Source organism: Narcine bancroftii, chromosome 12 (genome assembly GCF_036971445.1).
Source record: "Narcine bancroftii isolate sNarBan1 chromosome 12, sNarBan1.hap1, whole genome shotgun sequence".
NCBI lineage: Eukaryota > Metazoa > Chordata > Chondrichthyes > Torpediniformes > Narcinidae > Narcine > Narcine bancroftii.
Genome location: NC_091480.1, coordinates 18,712,376 through 18,730,144, shown reverse-complemented (window position 1 = coordinate 18,730,144; position 17,769 = coordinate 18,712,376). Strand labels below are relative to the sequence as shown.

General features: G+C 43.8%; 2 protein-coding genes across 3 annotated transcripts in view; both read right to left on the bottom strand.

Moving 5' to 3' along the window:
* The window catches only part of rrn3 (RRN3 homolog, RNA polymerase I transcription factor), a 31,327-nt gene extending 22,795 nt beyond the window's left edge, over positions 1–8,532 (bottom strand). Inside the window, 7 exon segments of the mRNA XM_069905809.1 lie at positions 333–396; positions 2,392–2,451; positions 4,969–5,098; positions 5,303–5,392; positions 5,833–5,889; positions 5,973–6,078; positions 8,448–8,532. Coding sequence (XP_069761910.1) covers positions 333–396; positions 2,392–2,451; positions 4,969–5,098; positions 5,303–5,392; positions 5,833–5,889; positions 5,973–6,065 — 494 coding nt within the window. The 5' untranslated portion in view covers positions 6,066–6,078; positions 8,448–8,532.
* A 6,809-nt stretch (positions 8,533–15,341) lies between these two features.
* Positions 15,342–17,769, bottom strand: LOC138747349 (transmembrane protein 238). Of its 2 annotated transcripts, XR_011347434.1 has the most exons (2): positions 16,873–17,769; positions 15,342–16,320 (listed from the first exon to the last, which is right to left on the bottom strand). XR_011347434.1 is itself a non-coding variant. In XM_069906465.1 (1 exon), the coding sequence occupies exon 1, from the start codon at positions 17,692–17,694 to the stop codon at positions 17,212–17,214; it is 483 nt and encodes a 160-aa protein (XP_069762566.1). In that variant the 5' UTR covers positions 17,695–17,769; the 3' UTR covers positions 16,743–17,211. The 2 variants fall into 2 exon arrangements, 1 of the variants encoding a protein (XP_069762566.1); XM_069906465.1 differs by lacking the exon at positions 15,342–16,320 and having other exon boundaries at positions 16,743–17,769.

Sequence of the window (17,769 nt, the reverse complement as noted above, 5' to 3'; positions counted from 1 at the left end):
AAATTATAGATTTATTTTCCTGTAAATATTTTAAAAGCATTAAATAGACATACTACATGAGAAACAAAAGCAGCAATCACATTAATATAAAGACATGCCCAAGGTCAGTATAGTTTGCTCCACTTACAATATTTTTAGTTGCAGTCAAAACAAAATATAATCTATAACTTTAACATGACTCCATAAAACTCAGAAGACAAAACAAATATATTAATCAAAAATAGGAACAATTTTTCATGGTCTCTCCTCTGAGAATCTTCATGCTCCTTTAAAATTTGCTCCCCTCTACTCAATGAAGGTACAAATTAAGTAAATTGCAAGAAAATACTTACGAGGGAACATATTTTGCTATCATTTGCAAAGCTCGATGGCAAGTGTCAAAGTTTTGGGGAAGCTCTATAAAGTAAAAATAAGAATTACATTCAAACCCAATGAGAAGAAAACCATTATAACAACCTAATAATGCTTTTGAAAACTGGTGTAACACATTCCATTTGGTCAACACAACAGGAGATATTTAGTGCAACCAATGGGTGAAAACAATTCAAAAGGTGGTGGAACATCTAACCATAGTCATAAATCAACTGGATTGATCAGAACCATATCAAACAGATCCAACATTTCTCCCCAAGGAAGTCAGGTAATCAGAAAAAGAGGGCTTATCTGTTGGTTTTGAATATTCAGTACATTTTGAGAACTGCAAGGATATTTGTAAAGAAAACAACTATTCTTTTGTTAAACAAGGAAGTCTTCAGATGTTGTGATTGTAGTTTGCACAAAAATGCTGGAGCAAGTCACACAACATTCTTTATGTAGCAAAGATAAAGATACATAACCAACATTTCAGACCCGAGCCTTTCATCAAGGATGAACGAAAAGAAGGTAGGCTGTTCAATAAAATGATAGGGGAGGAGCACAGGACCACAGACAATATGGGTGGGAGGGTACAAGAAAAAAAGCTAAGAAGTGAATAGGGAAAGGATAGCTCTGTGAATGGAGAGGGAAGGGGTGGAGAACTGGAGGAAAGGAGACAGAGGATGGGGAAGAGAGAGAGACAGAGTAGTGGCCTTATGGAAACTGGAGAAGCCAATGTTAATGCCATTCGTTTGGAGAGTGCCCAGATGGAATAGTAGGTGTTGCTACTCTAATTTGCAGGTGGCACCAGTTTGGCAGTGCACGAGACCATGGACAGACATGTCGGCACGGGAATGTGGCACAGAATTGAAGAGGATGGCCAATGCGAGATCCCCCACCATTGCTGCGGGCAGAGTGAAAGTGCACAACAAAATGCTCTCCCTATTTGCATCCAGTTTCTCCAACATAGAGAAGGCTACGACGGGAGCACCAGATGTAGCAGTAGATGACCCCCACAGATTCACAAGGGTTGCTTCACTTGGAAGGACTATTTGGGGTCCCAAATGGTGGTGATGGAGGAGATGTGGGCGCAGGTTGGCACCAAGGGGATAATTAATGAAAAAGGATGAATGAGCAAGGGAGTCACTCAGGGAGCAGTGTCTGCAGAGGGCGGAGATGAAATGAGAGGGAAAGATGTGTCTGGTGGTGGGATCAAGTGGTGAGTGACTGAAATCGTGGAGGATAATACGTTGGATGTGGAGAATGGAGGGGAGGTAGGCGAAGACAGAAGGGGCCAGGGCAGATGTGCAGGAAGTGGAGGAGATGCAGGCAAGGGCTGAGTTAATGGTGGTAGAGGGGAAGCCACGTTTTTTTGAAGGAGGATGACATGTCGGATGATTTGGAATGGAAAATCTCAGATGCGAGGGAGATGGAGGAATCAAGAGAAAGAAATCCTCACAGCGAACAGAGTGTGAAGAGGTGTGGTTGTGACACCCTCAAAAATACCTTTCTTCTGCATAATAATGAGTTCAATTAAGAGGTTGTTTTCCCTTTATTTCATGGTAATGATTAGTCACTTATTAGACAGTAAATAAAGAGCAAAAATAAGAGATATGAATCATAAATTACTGTTTTGTTTAAAAGATGACTATGAAGCATTTAAGCTTGCAAATTATAAACATGCACTCCTAAGTAGTGATTATTGAAACAAATTATGAATAAAGATACAATATTGAATGTTAAAGTAGGACAAGATATGTAATTCACTGACAATCATTATGAGTGAATTATACAAATGATCACAGGCAGGAGCTGCACTGAGAATCGCATTAAAATTCAAACCATATAGGTTATTCTTTTTATCTAAGTACCAGTTTAAACTTAAGAGCAAAATTTTGTTCATTTCAGAAACAGTCATTTCTGTCCTCTCAAGTAGAGGAACTTTTGTATGTTTCACAGAACTGATTTAAAAAAAAAATCCTCATCCAAGTGACTGAAAAAACCGCTATTAGGGGTGAATAGAGAAAAAAAACTCACTTTCATCGTCATCCTCAGAGTCTGAGATATCCACACCGTTTTCATGAATAACAATTCTCTCTGTACAGCATAGATTTAAAGGAATTAATGTTTAAAATATTCAACAATGAAAATGTCAAGTTTGTGAACAGCCGAAAAATGATCATTTTGCTTCCACAATCAACCAGATGTCTGTTTTTTTTTGAAACGTTACCATATCTGTCAGTGTACAAGATGACCCCCAGAATTTTCACTTAAAATGTTGATTTTGAGCATAATTCCTGTATAGGATTTCCCCCAGTCTGGCACTTACTGACCAGTGGAGTGATGCTGTCACAATATTTTAAAAGCTAATTATCCAGTGAAGGTTTAAATTTTATTAGCAGATTCTATCTTTGGCTTGGCTTCGCGGACGAAGATTTATGGAGGGGGTAAAAAGTCCACGTCAGCTGCAGGCTCGTTTGTGGCTGACAAGTCCGATGCGGGACAGGCAGACACGATTGCAGCGGTTGCAAGGGAAAATTGGTTGGTTGGGGTTGGGTTTTTCCTCCTTTGCCTTTTGTCAGTGAGGTGGGCTCTGCGGTCTTCTTCAAAGGAGGTTGCTGCCCGCCAAACTGTGAGGCGCCAAGATGCATGGTTTGAGGCGTTATCAGCCCTCTGGCGGTGGTCAATGTGGCATTCTATAATCAACCACCATCAGTTCCTTTAACAGGCCACTTAAAGCCTGTACAGAGCCGAAAGCAGTCGGACTGGACAGATAGGTCCCATGGGAAAGTGCTAAGACTTCGCTGTTACGGTTCAGATTTTATACTTTGTGTGGGGGTGGGGGGGGGGGGGGGAGAGCCCCAAGACGTTGCCGATAAAAGTTCAAATTTTATACTTGCCGTCTAAGACAACCTCTGGTTTTTTGGGTGACATTTTTAAAATTCAAAAAGTGTCTTGTACACCAACATAGACAGTACTTTTCAGCAAATCCAGTGCAGTTTCTCTCCCATAAAAGCAAATCTCACCCAGCCATTTCTCAGATATTACTCTCCCGTCATTGTCATTTCACCTCCCTCAATTCTCGTTGTGCAATCAGCAAAAACATCCACTTAGTGAATTAAAGAAAAATCACACCATTGCTTATGTTGACTTAAAGCATACAATTATAGATATGGCTTTCATATTTTAAATTCACTGAAGGATGGGATCACAAACATGAGAATTATTACCACTCAGAACTTGGGTTGATACCTCTATCTACTTCCAATCCTTGATGTGCTAATTTAACAATTTTTGCCCTTTATTATGTGCATTGAATCCAACTTCAGAAATTCCATTGACAGAGAAAAATTTGGAGATAAAAATATTGCATCCATACTGCCCCGAGTTCAGAATCACCATCATAAAATGTGAAAAGATCAGCACTTTTAACAAAAGGAAATATGCATAGTTTAAAAAATTGTCCTGGAAATTGTAATTATTTACAAGATTCGGGGAGTAGATTTAAGACAGAGATGAGGAGGAAGTGCTTCTCCCACAGAGTGAATCTGTGGAATTTTCTGCCCAAGGCTCCCTCATTAAAAATATTTATGGCACAGAATGATCTTTGCAAAGATGGGGAATTAAAGGTTATGGGGACTTGGCAGGCAAGTGGAGTTGAGTCGACAGCCAGATTAGTCAAGAGAGCCAGAGAGTCTACTCTTGAGACCACATCTGGAGTACTGTGTGCAATTCTGGTCTCCTAACTTGAGGAAAGATGTACTGGCTTTGGAGGCGGTGCAAAGGAATTCACCAGGGTTAGCCTATGAGGAGAGATGGAGTTGTCTGGGACTGTACTCGATGGAATTTAAAAGAAATGAGAGAGGATCTTGTATGTCTAAATTTAATTTTTTTTATATAAATAGGCCAATTTTTCGGTGTTACACCCAATAAACCTACAACCCCGTTCGTTTTTTTTTGAAGGGTGGGATGAAACCGGAGTCCCTGGAGAAAACCCACAAAGACATGGGGAAAATGCACAAACTCCTTATTTGAACACCCAGGTCCAGCGCTGTAAAGGCGTTGAGCAAACCGCTATGCCAACCATGCTGCCCTTAGAAACATAAAATTATGAAAGGCAAAGATTAGTTAGAGGGAGGCAAGTTGTTTCCATTGTTAGCGGCAGACGAGAACTAGGAGATATAGGCTCAAGATTCAGGGTAATGGATTTAGGACAGAGATGAGGAGGAACTGCTTTTCCCAGAGGGTGTTGAATCTATGGAATTTACTGCCCACTGAAGCAGTGGAGGGAACTTCAGTAAATATATTTAAGACAAGGTTGGATAGATCTCTTCATAGTAAAGGAATTAAGGGAAATGGGGAAAAGGCAGGTTGGTGGAGAGGAGTCATTGAATGGCGTTGATTATCCTATTTCTTAGGTTCTTATGCACTCCTGCTCCTATTTCTCAAGTTGTTCTAATCACACCCAACAACCTTATTTGGCACTTAAAAACAAGTAAACAAAAGCATGATAAACAACTTCAATCAAAACACAAAGGCATTCTCATGCACTTTTAAAAGATGTAAGGTACCCAGTTAAACAGTATTTAAAAAATTAAAAAACAAATATATCACCTGGTACAAAATTGGAGACAACCATACGAAGACAAGACCTCAGGTAGACTGTCTGCGCTGACACTAAGTTGCTTAAAAAGGCCAGGTATTCCTCGACCACCAAAAGGCTCCGAGATAGCCATTGCAACTTCTGAAATTTATTTAAGAAATTAGATAAGGGGTTTGTTTAGGATTCCAAATTTTATGTTAACTCAAGCAAATCTGGTCTAAGTCATGAAGAAAATGGCAGATTACACAATGAAGTCATTGATAAAAGTTAATCTGCAATAAAGTAAACCAAAAGTCTTCTTTGTGCACATAAAAGATCAATGAAAGAAAATCTGAAAAAACTTGCCAATATTTTGCTAACAAGATATTCAAAATCTTTTGTCAACTGTGCGACACAGGCACGGAATTCCTGAAGCCAATTGATTAGCTGATCATCCTGAGAAACAAAACATATGCAATAAATATACATTTCAAAATCTAACAATTTAAAAACAGATATTTAATCAGTTAATCTAAATTCTGCTCACATACTGATGAGTTAAAAGAAAAATTCTATTCGTACAACACGAAAATCATCTTCTGATTAGAAATGTTTTGCAGCAAATTAGTGACCAAGAAGAACTGTAAAAAGTCATTAAGAAAATGTCACATCCAACTTGAACAAACGAAGTGAGTAATGAGCGCGGTGGCCCCGTCCAATTTTTGCAAGGAGCTTACCAAAACTGCAGAGCTTGAAAAATAGGCAGTTATAATGAAACAATGGCATCTGTGATCAGCTTGGGAAGTCTCAATGTGCTTCGTTTAAAAGTTAGATCAGACATTTGCTCTATATTTACACTATACAAGAAAAATTAAATAACAATTTTTTTTGATTACCTTTATTTCTGGATCAACCAACTGAGTCATCAACAAATCGTAATCTGTGGTATCTCCCTAAGAGAAAAACACGATTCAAATTAAATGTCAAAAAAGGCAATAAAATTTGCCGTTTGCTTATTCCAATATTAAATAGTTACCTGTTTATACTTCTTTAAGGTTTCTGAAACGGTTCCACCAAATCGAACAGTTTTCCTTGGTGGGGAACTCAAGAATTCATTCTCACTCAGCATTGTCAATGAAACCCTTCAGGAAATTAGAAACAATTATTTATCTGCTGTAAACAGCTTCCTCTTTCCCTTTACAAATCTTCTACATAACCTTTTACTCAATAAACCCATCTTTCAGTATTTTCAAATCACAGTCCAACCTACCTTTCCTTAATTCAACACGACTTCTTCTGACTCTATCTCGATTATAGGTTTGATCCCAAATTAGGATATGTATAGGATCAAAACACTCGCTCCTGCTGATTTAGACAAAGAATTTCCTACAATGGCTTATTTTCTCACAGTTTCCCTTTTTATTTGGCTACTTCATCAGATAATTCTTCATGTACTGAGCTCACACTATTTCAACATGCCCTTAATCCATGCTGGCTCACAGCATAACTCCATTTTCCCCTCATTTAACTCCCACCCACCCCAAGATTCTACCACCCATCCACACTAGGGGACATTGACTCCAGCCATTTAACAAAGTGAACATCTTTGGTAAGTGAAAAGAAAGCATGTACTTTACAGTCAAATGTCTTCTGGACACCCAAATAAATTATTTCTACAGGTTCTTCTCTATCAGTTTGACTTGTTTACAACTTCAAAGAACTCTAGAAAAGTTGCCAAGTGTGATTTGATCATATTAAATTTCTCTAAATTATCAACTATGTTAAGGATTAATGTTAAACTCTGGAGAACAATGATAATTAGAAACAATTTGTCAAAGCATCATTAAGCCTGTTTGAAACTACTCCTGTCCAAAATGAGAAGGCAGTAACTATGTACTCTAGCTACGCTCACACCTTCGTTCATCAACAAAGTGATGGTGGGGAGATGGAGGGGGTTGGCAGGATAGCAGGAGGAGGATAGGGAAGGTGAGAGAGGGTGGGGAGTGGCAGGATAGCAGGAGGGGGCAGAGGAATAGGGGAGACGAGGGAGCAGAGGGGGACGGGGGTGGCAGAGGCGGGACGGGGGGGTGAAGAGAGGGAAGATTGGTGAAGGGGACAGAGGGGAGGGAGGGAAGATGGGGTGGGAGTGAGCGGGATAGAGGGGAGGGAGGGAGGGGAGGGAAAAGATGGCGAAGGGGACCGAAGGGAGGGAGGGTGGCGAGGGGGACCGAAGGGAGGGAGGATGTCGAGGGGGACCGAAGGGAGGGAGGATGGCGAGGGGGACCGAAGGGAGGGAGGATGGCGAGGGGGACCGAAGGGAGGGAGGATGGCGAGGGGGACCGAAGGGAGGGAGGATGGCGAGGGGGACCGAAGGGAGGGAGGATGGCGAGGGGGACCGAAGGGAGGGAGGATGGCGAGGGGGACCGAAGGGAGGGAGGATGGCGAGGGGGACCGAAGGGAGGGAGGATGGCGAGGGGGACCGAAGGGAGGGAGGATGGCGAGGGGGACCGAAGGGAGGGAGGATGGCGAGGGGGACCGAAGGGAGGGAGGATGGCGAGGGGGACCGAAGGGAGGGAGGATGGCGAGGGGGACCGAAGGGAGGGAGGATGGCGAGGGGGACCGAAGGGAGGGAGGATGGCGAGGGGGACCGAAGGGAGGGAGGATGGCGAGGGGGACCGAAGGGAGGGAGGATGGCGAGGGGGACCGAAGGGAGGGAGGATGGCGAGGGGGACCGAAGGGAGGGAGGATGGCGAGGGGGACCGAAGGGAGGGAGGATGGCGAGGGGGACCGAAGGGAGGGAGGATGGCGAGGGGGACAGAAGGGAGGGAGGATGGCGAGGGGGACCGAAGGGAGGGAGGATGGCGAGGGGGACCGAAGGGAGGGAGGATGGCGAGGGGGGACCGAAGGGAGGGAGGATGGCGAGGGGGACCGAAGGGAGGGAGGATGGCGAGGGGGACCGAAGGGAGGGAGGATGGCGAGGGGGGACCGAAGGGAGGGAGGATGGCGAGGGGGGACCGAAGGGAGGGAGGATGGCGAGGGGGACCGAAGGGAGGGGGATGGCGAGGGGGACCGAAGGGAGGGAGGATGGCGAGGGGGACCGAAGGGAGGGAGGATGGCGAGGGGGACCGAAGGGAGGGAGGATGGTGTGGGGGACAGAAGGGTGGGAGGATGGCGAGGGGGACAGAAGGGAGGGAGGATGGCGAGGGGGACCGAAGGGAGGGAGGATGGCGAGGGGGACTGAAGGGAGGGAGGATGGTGTGGGGGACAGAAGGGTGGGAGGATGGCGAGGGGGACAGAAGGGAGGGAGGATGGTGAGGGGGGCAGAGGGAAGGGGTGGGGGTGAGGGGGAGAGAGGAGAGGGAGGGAAGATGGGGTGGGGGAAGAAGGAAGAGATGGGGTCCGCAAGCGGCTGGGAACACGGCTCCCGAAGCGCCCTCCGCCCAATTCGGGGCCCCCAGTTCTTCACACACTCCCCGAGTCAAGAGACACCGGGTGCCGCCGTGCCACGTACCAGGAACGGGCCACTCTGCAGCCACACGCCAGTTATCCGCTGCCAACAGAGCCTCCTGCCAGCAGCGCCATGCTCTTGCCCCGGAAGCACTAGCACCTCCTCCGGAAGGACTTCTCCGGGCCGGAAGCAAGATGGTGGCTGCTCGGCGAGGGGTTTCGGCGGCTCGTGGATACAAATGGTCAAACGGAATTTTCTGGGATCTTTCAGCGAAGGGAGAAGGAGGAAATACTTTTAAGTCGATGACCGTTTTATCATAGCTCGCCTGCATCAGCAGTTTGGACGAGAAATGACACCTTTGACTCATGAATCTCTGGGAAATCCAACGTGTCCAACCAGGATGCCTGGACTCCCCGTCTCCACGTGGCCTGGACAACATTAACCACAGATGTACATTTATTATCGTCCCTGATCCTCATGAATCTCTGGGAAATCCAACGTGTCCAACCAGGATGCCTGGACTCCCCGTCTCCACGTGGCCTGGACAACATTAACCACAGATGTACATTTATTATCGTCCCTGATCCTGTCTTTAAGTCAGCTCGAAGTATTTTGCCACAAGTAAAAACTCAGTGTCGTTTGTGGAGCAAACTTTTTATGCAGAAAATCCAGCAATACTGCTGTAAAGAAGACCGTCAATCAGGCTGGCTTTGCTTGTTTATACTGAGCCAAAAAACGCCAGCATCATGCTGGGCCGAGTTCCAGGAGGAAGAGAGGCAGGATGTGTAAACAACAGCATCGGTGCCTAGTGTGACATATTCGATGGCAACAAAAAATGGATGATAATGGAATGCCAACTGTGATCATCGTTGCTGTGTGGCTCACTAGCATTAGCGTTATCTATTGATGGGCTGTCAAGGGAAAGCGGGGCGGTAGGCTGTCGATTGACTCTCCAGGAGGCCAACTGTCGGTCCCTACAGTGGTCCCACCACCCCGCCCCATGAGAGAGAAGGGCAGTACGGGGACCAACAGCAGACAGCTGGGAGAGATCAAGACGGCAGGCCACAGGGAGAGAGTGGGACATCGGGCCACCAGAGAGAGCAGGCAGGAGGCCGCCAGGAGAAAGAGCGGGCCATCAGGAGAGAGCAGGTGAGCAGGCAGTGGGCCACCAGGGGAGAGAGCAGAGCAGTGCAGCAGGTGGGCCACCAGGGGAGAGAACAGAGCAGTGCAGCAGGTGGGCCACCAGGGGAGAGAACAGAGCAGTGCAGCAGGTCAACAGGAGAGAGGGCAGGGCAGCAGGCTGTCGGGAGAGAGCTTGCAGTAAGAAATGGAGGGGGGTGGTGGGTGGGGTCTTAAATACAGTCAAAAATGATGCACATATACATCCTTTCCCATCATGTCCTGAGCTGCTGGATTCAGCTCCGTGAGTACCTCTGCTGCCGGTTTAAAGACGGGACTGCAATGACCAACCCCAACCTCCCCCATTCTGTGTTCATACCTTTTACACAGAAGGCATGATACAATAAAAGTGCAATATTCCAGCATGGAAGTGGCTGTGTAAAAAGAGCTAATTGATACATAATCAACATTTTTGGGCTTGAGCCCTTCATCAAGGTATATTTTGCAACCATTTGGGTATTGTTGCAGTCAGTTAGCATCAAATTTACACACAGCGACCTTCCAAAAAAAGCCGTATGATTGTCCAAAAAACTCTGTTTAGATAAAATGTATTTTAAAATACAGTAGCCTCAAGGACACTTTCAAGTTCACCAAAGAAAGGAGACATGGACAGAGATTACTATCTCATATTGACACGAATTTTGAAAAATAAATATTGTAGATTTCTATGCATAATTCCCAGGACTTCAAACTACAACCTTCTGTTATAATTACACTGGACAATTTTTTTTTCAAAAGGTTGGCTTCCTGAAAAAAAATGGGGATTATGATGGATAACTTCAAGATGAACACAAAGAAACATTAAATTAAATTCTATTGAATTTAGCACATTTAATTGCATAATGATGCTGACACGTTTCATTTGTACTGTCTCAACAATAGCCAGCATTGATAGGTTTCAGTTGCCCTGATACTCCTTTTCTGTGATCATAATGTCCTGGTGAAATTTTTCATCATATTCATCTCTGACTGCACCAAGATCAGCAGTGAAGAAGTTCAAGTGCGAATGTAGAAAAGGAATTTGCAATGACATTGCAATTCGTGGTTTTGTATCCTTGAAATAGATTTAAAATATGACAGGAAATCACAAAAATAAGTTACATCTAAAAAACAGTACGTGATAGGAAAATTTTAAGGTGGTTTTCATGATCAGCAGCCCAAAATCCATAAAATACATCCAAAAGTGTTCTGGAAGCAAAATCTTTATTTTATTGTATTAGTATAATGCCAACATCTAATGAAGTGTCTTGAACTAATCTTGATTATTATGGTCATGATGCTACGACCTCAATTTCTCCAGAAAACAATTGAGAATAAAAAAAAGAGTTTGAAAGACTGATCTTTTAGCTCAGTCTATAAAAATGGTCATGTTCAAATGTATTTATCATTTGATTGCACAGGTACAACCCACAAAACAGCATTCTCCAGTCCTCAGTGCAAAAACATGCAAACACACAACCAGACATACAGACAAGAGCAAATCTACATATATAAAAATAAATAAATATTGTTTAATAACAATATTGGTGAAGTTTTGGCAAAATGTACCAGGAAGCCACCTAGTAAAGTCTTCTTCAGATCCCCAACAAAAGTGACCATGAAACACTTCACTTTTAAATAGTGGCTTATGAAAGACCTTGAGCTAGACTGTTGAACCAGTCTACATCTAAAACCTGGCCGCTGTGCTGTGCCTTAATAGATTAGTCTCCACAGTTCTGTAATTTATGAGTGGCAGCCACTTTCCTTAGTTGTTGAATTTATTTCTGGACAGGTAGAATCTGCATCTCCTTTACAACTAAGGTAAACTGATCTAAGCACAAACTAAATCAACATTTCAGGCATTAATCACTTGATTTCTGAAGTATTTCATAAAATTTGACCTCTGAATAACATCCAGCATTTTGATACAGAACTCAGACTCCAACAAAAGTAATTTAAAACACTTAGAATTAATTTTATTATAATTTTAATAGGAGATTTAATTGTTAATTTTTAAATTAAGTTATTTAAGTATTTTTTTTTACTTTTAACACATTTATATTTTGCTGATGTGTTTCAGTTGGCTGGTAATTAGTTTACCTCTGCTTCCATTAACTTTGAAACTTGCTATTCCAGTGTCAACGATAAGCTATCAAAAGAATTAATACTGTGACCTTGTTGCTGGAAGAGGTCATTGTAATAAGTAGTTGTTAACTCGGCCTGCAACTTCACGGGCGTCAATCTTCACTCCGTCGAGGACATCGACAAGGGGTGGTGTCTAAAGAAAGCAGCCTCGATCCTCAAGGACCTACACCACCCAGGCCATGCCCTCTGCACTCTGCTACCATGGGGGAAAGGGTACAAGAGCCTGAATACAAGCACTCAGCAACACAAGGACAGCTTCTTCCCCACTGCCACCAGATTTCTCAGTGGACCATAGATATTACCTCACTTCTTTTTATGCACTATTTTTATTTATTTTGTAAGGTGGCTAACTGTCTGTGAAGCCGCTGCAAGACAACAAATTTTGTGACATGGTCATGACAATAAATTCTGATTCTGAGAAGTGTGATCCTGAAAGTTCACTGTTGGTTACACTGTCAAAGTGCTTCTTTCAAGTCATTCGCAAATGCATAGCCTGTAAACTCATGTACAGTAGATCTGAAACTACAAAATTAACAGACCATTTCACTCTATTAGACTAGTTGGAAGACCAGATGTTGTACTAATTTGATGGGGGTTTGCTGAAAGGATGTTCGCACATTTACTTGTCAACATGTTGACCTGAAAATAAATTTTTACATGATCACACCAAACTGTGCCAGATACTTCATGGTAAATGCTGATAACTTAAACCAAGTCTGCAGAAACGGTCATTGTTGTTTATACTTCGGTTTTGTAACTCAGTGTAAGAGTCACACAACGTCTCCATGAATTGAATCATCACAGGGCACGTAATGATTATTTTTGTGCTATAAAAGACAATCAATGGTTATGTCGTTTCATTCTAACAGGTCACTGGGAAATTCTGTACATTGATTGTCCCTACAGACCATGTCAGGCAAGAGCTGGGAATACAATAGGTGCAAAAAGCACCTGGGAGAGTGTAATCTGAGCATCTTAGTTACTGAGTGTTGGAGACAAAGCTTAGCAACACTGATCATATGATCCTCATTTTGCTTCATTCTCTTTTGTCAGGTAAACATTACAATTTGGTCTCAGCTTATTATAGCTTGCATGCTCTTATTAATGCCATATTGAATGACATAACGTTTCAACACTGAACACTCCATTAGAAAGGCATTATATATATTATGACACTTCTCAGTAACGTGTCTTTCTTTACATACAATGAAATGCAGTTACATCAGACTTTTTATGCAAAGATAAATCCTGTACTTGTCAGTCAGATGACTTAAACAGTTCATTTATTTTTGGTGGTGTTTGCTGGAAGAAATATATTGGGAGTACAGTCTTCTGTGCTTTGTATAAAACCATGAGGTATTTTGCACACAAATTATTGCATTTCAGCTTTTTAAAAAAAAATGCCTCTGTGACAACGCATCTCTTCCTATGGCACTGGCCGTCGGCATCCATAGTTGCTTATGTGTTACAGGACTGCATTAATACTGAAAACAGAGGAAAGGAAGCCAATATGAAAAGGAGAGGAGGAAGGGGTGAGACATGGGCATCTGAGTAGGTCCTATGTGGACCAAGGAGGGGTGAGGAATGATGGGACAAGGTGGGGAGAGGTAGAGTCGAGTTGAGAGACAGAGGCAGGTGGATGACAGATGGAACCATTCAAGGGATAAAGGGAAAGGGATGTCTGAAGGTGGTTACAGAGGCTGGTGGGGAAACAAAGGCTGCAAGTGTTGGAATATGATAAGGCAGGATAATGAAAATCATTTAAGGGAGAGATGGGCAGATGGAACAAGAAAAGGGAGGGGATCCGGTGGGTGTTATGTGTCAGTATTTCGAACCAGGAGAGCAAGGGGAGAAATGAGTGAAGGGCAACAGGGCACATGGGAAAGGAAACAAAAACTGGACCATGGAAAGGAAAGAAAGAGGGGGAAACACAGAGGGAAGGTTCACCTGCAGTGTAGAATTCAATGCTTATACTAGTGGATTGGAGAGTTACCCAGGCAGATAGGAGGTGTGGTTCGTCTAGTTTGCAGTTGGTTTCTCTCTGGCAATGGAGAAGAATGAGGACAGAGAGGGAGGAGGCTTGAAATGGCATGCAACCTGGAGCTCATGATGGACATTGCAGATAGAGGGCAGTTCCTCTGCAAATCAGTCACTTTCTCTGTGCTTAGTCTCGCCAAAGTAGAGGAAGCCACACTGAATGCAGTACTCTTGCATTGGATAAATTGTGTGTTTTCTTTGGAATATAGGTGTGGCAGGCTGTGCCAAAGGAAAACACAGGCACAATACTGTTTGGAGCAACACAGCATTATTCCACTCACATAAATATCTAGTTGGCTGCTCGCTGTGCTTACAGTGATCCTGGGGGAAAGAGAGAGAGCACACAGTCAGGATCTCGGCTTTATACCATAGGCCCTTTGGGCCCACCTGGTGGTCGGATGTCATTAGGCCGCGTGCTGTGTCTCTAGGCCACCTGTTGGCCAAGTGATGTACCGCAGCGTATCGTCACAATAGGAGATTGAGGGGAGATTTCACTGAGCGGTATAATATTAAGAGGGGACAAGCAGAGTTAAATTCTATTGGTCAGAGCAGAGTGACTAAAAAGTAGATTTAAACTAATTGAATGAATGATTAATAATGAGGTGAAAATGTTACTAACCAGAGGGCAGAATGGGTCTGGAAAGCGGAAGAGAAGCAGAAACACATCACATTTAAAGAGTATGTGGACATGTTGTGGAATACTGACTTGAGGTGTTGAAGACCAAATACTGGAAGATGGGATGAGGCTCTCCAGAAACAGACTCTCTCCAGAAACAGGCATTCCCAGCCTAATGGAGTCACTGCACGTGAATATATGCTCAGACACTTTGCATTTCGATCTGCCATCTTCAAGTTGTATTGTAGTGAATCAGCCAGGTTTCTTCAATGGCACTTCTCAAGGTCAAGGGCTGCAGGTAAATGACGAAGTTGGCACCTCAACTTCTCCTCCAAGTTAAATGCCTAGCTGATTGGGAAATACACCAAATTATAGTAATTGTTTTTAATCATTACTGAGCCAAACCGCCAGGATCCCTCACAACATAGTGGAAGTATCTTCACCAGATAGAATTCAGCTCTTCAAGCTTTATCCCTTGTACCCTCCAAATGGGCTTTGCCAACGTTGAAAATAGAGATGTTTATGGAACCTCAAGGATGGGAAATAACAGCTTGCCCATAACACTCACATCCCATGAATGAATAGAAAATAATCACACTGGAATGCAACTGTCAGCAACTAATGATATCTTCACAGAGGGATTCAACCCACTGGAAAAAATATCAGTGTATTTGCAGAATCTCCTCCCAACCTCTGGATTATTTTCATTATAATTTAAAGTTAAAGTCTGATTTTTTCTTGAGTGATAGATCAGTCACAGAGACCTAATAAAATACAGGTAGAATATAATCAATTGCCAACGGGAATACAATAGTATCTCTGGATCCAAAGATGAAAATCCAACTTGAATTTCTATTGGTGACCATAGCTATTGGTTTACCAGCACAGATGTCCGTCAAGGATGTGAACAGATCTGTTGTGATGGCCTTGGAAACTATTGCATTACTTGAGCTGGGAAACACAAGAAAATCAGTTGCCAGGAACAACACAGTGAGGGCGTCGATACACAAAATACGATTTCATTTCTGTTTAATAAGCGCAAAATTGTATGCTATCAATTCACAGTATGTGGTCTTTTTTCTTTCAATGTTCCTATGTTCAACGTATCCATGTTACTCAAAGTACAGAATCAGAGAAACCACTTTGATATATTTCCTTCAAATTATTTCAATGTTAAATACATCCCCATTGTGATAGAAACAGAAACAAATTATAACATGAATTACTATCCTGTTCCAACACAAGCATCAAACAATGAGAAGGTCAGGCCGTGGGCTAGGCAAAGTCAATGGGTAGAAATGGTCAGTTAACATTTTGGGTCAGGAAGGGTTGATATTAAGTATGTCCAGAGAGAAGAGGAGGGAAGAAGTTGGAAAAAGATGCTAAGAGGACATTGGATAGAAAGAAGGAAAGGTGGAGAGACAGGTAGAGTGAGAGTGAACTGACAGGGTTAGAAAGAAAGAAGAAAGCAGAGGAACCAGATGGAGATGGGGGTTAACCTAAAATTAGAAAATCAATGTTCATCCTGGAGATCCAATCATCCACATGATTGTTGCTGCACAAGTTTACACCTGGCCTTGCCCTTGCAATGGATGAGGCTGAAGAGAGCCTTATCTGTGGGATTACTTGGGAAATTAAAACGGTTAACTGAGAGTGCTAGCATGGACCCACAGACAGAGCACAAGTGCTCGCCAAAGTGTTCACTCGACCATTGTTTGATCTCACCAATGCAGAGAAAGTGACCAAATGCAGTAGATTAGGTTGGACAATGTGCATGCATTGCTCTGCTTCATTCATTGTTACCACAACTAAATTAGAATGGAGGAAATGATGCTCTCCTTAATTAATCCCCTTCTCTTACAGGTTTATGGTAACCTCCAGCGAAGTACTTTGAAACGACAAAGAATTGATGGAGAAACTCAGCAGGTTGAACAGCATCCACGGGTGGAAATGGTCAATTGAATGTTTTCTGGTTCAAGCCTAAGATAAAATAGGGGGGAAGGAATGACTTGTACTCTCAGACTACTCAGAAATGTTCTTTTAGATAAGAAAAGCGTTACACATATTATTTGCAGGTGATAATGATTCTGAACGAGATTCACTGAAGATTTTGAGGACACCATCCCATTTGAGCACCTTGTGTTGGAGCCTTGCTATCTTATTTTTGCTCAAGAAATATTATCCCCATTTTCTATGCACAAAAATTGTGCAAAGAACTTAAACAATTTTTAGATACAATTATACACCTCTTGATTGGTTTTATTGCCTTATTAAGTTGCACAGTTAGACCAAATATCATTCATTAAAAGATACTGCTATTAAAAGTCTACCCCCCCCCCCCCCCATGTATACGAGTCGACAAGAAATGTGGTCGATGACATTTAAAAGTCAAACAAACTTGGTAAATAGATATCATTTATTTCACAACTGGGCAAGATCACGCCTCGGACCAAGCAGGGCCGTCCACATTGTGATCTCACCGACACTCCCGCACAGATAAGGTAAGTGGGGGGAGGGGAAGGGAATCCTTACTTGGTGATCTGCCCGAAGGCCAGGAAACTTTTCAGCACAAATCATCTCATTGCGAATTCTTTTAAAATGTTTTCTAAACAAAATCTCTGAAATATTCCAAAAGCCTCGCCTTGCCTGCACAACGAAGCTGGGTTGAGTTCTCGTCCACCCATTCCCCAGGAACGATTAATCATTAGCTCCACTGCCAACACTCCTTCCAAAGTAAAGATCCGAAGTTCATATCTGCTGGTCTTGAGGCAAGTGCAGCGAGCCCGCTAGATGGCTACATTTCCCGCGCCCTCCTTCGCTGCGACCAACGGGATCAAATCTGCTGGTCTTGAGGTAAGTGTAGCGAGCCCGCTAGATGGCTACATTTCCCGCGCCCTCCTTCGCTGCGTCCAACGGGTTGAAGTTCACCTCGCAGCTCACCGAGGCAGAGAGGGTATTCAGGGGGACACCGGTTGCGTTCGCTTTCCTCCTGCTGTTGGCATCATTGGCCCGGTTGGCCAGTGAGCTGGGCCGCGCCCTCCCCGACCTGCTCCCGAAGTTTTGAGAGAACCTCCTGGAGAAACTCCTCAGGAATCCGGTCAGCCTGGCCTCCTTCTTGAGACCCACGTCGTCCTCCAGTTCGTCGAGCGGCACCTCGATGTTGCCCGTGTACCAGAAGATCCACCAGACCAAGCTCAAGAAGATGACGATGGAGCCGGCGTAGATCAGGAAGTCGTAGAAGAAGATGTTGGCGAACACTCCGACCAGCAGCACGGTCAGTCCCACCGCGTCGAAGGCGACGGCCAGCCAGAAAGCGCAGGCACAGCGCCCCAGCCCAGCCTGCAGCAGCGCCATCGCCGCCCGCCCCCCGGCGCCTTGCACCTGCCTGCCCTCCCCGCACAGGTAACCGCGGAGGGGGGGGGGGGGGGG

What these genes read in the sequence shown, in the direction of transcription:
- LOC138747349 (XM_069906465.1), bottom strand. Translation starts at nt 17,694, where the DNA reads ATGGCGCTGCTGCAGGCTGGGCTGGGGCGCTGTGCCTGCGCTTTCTGG.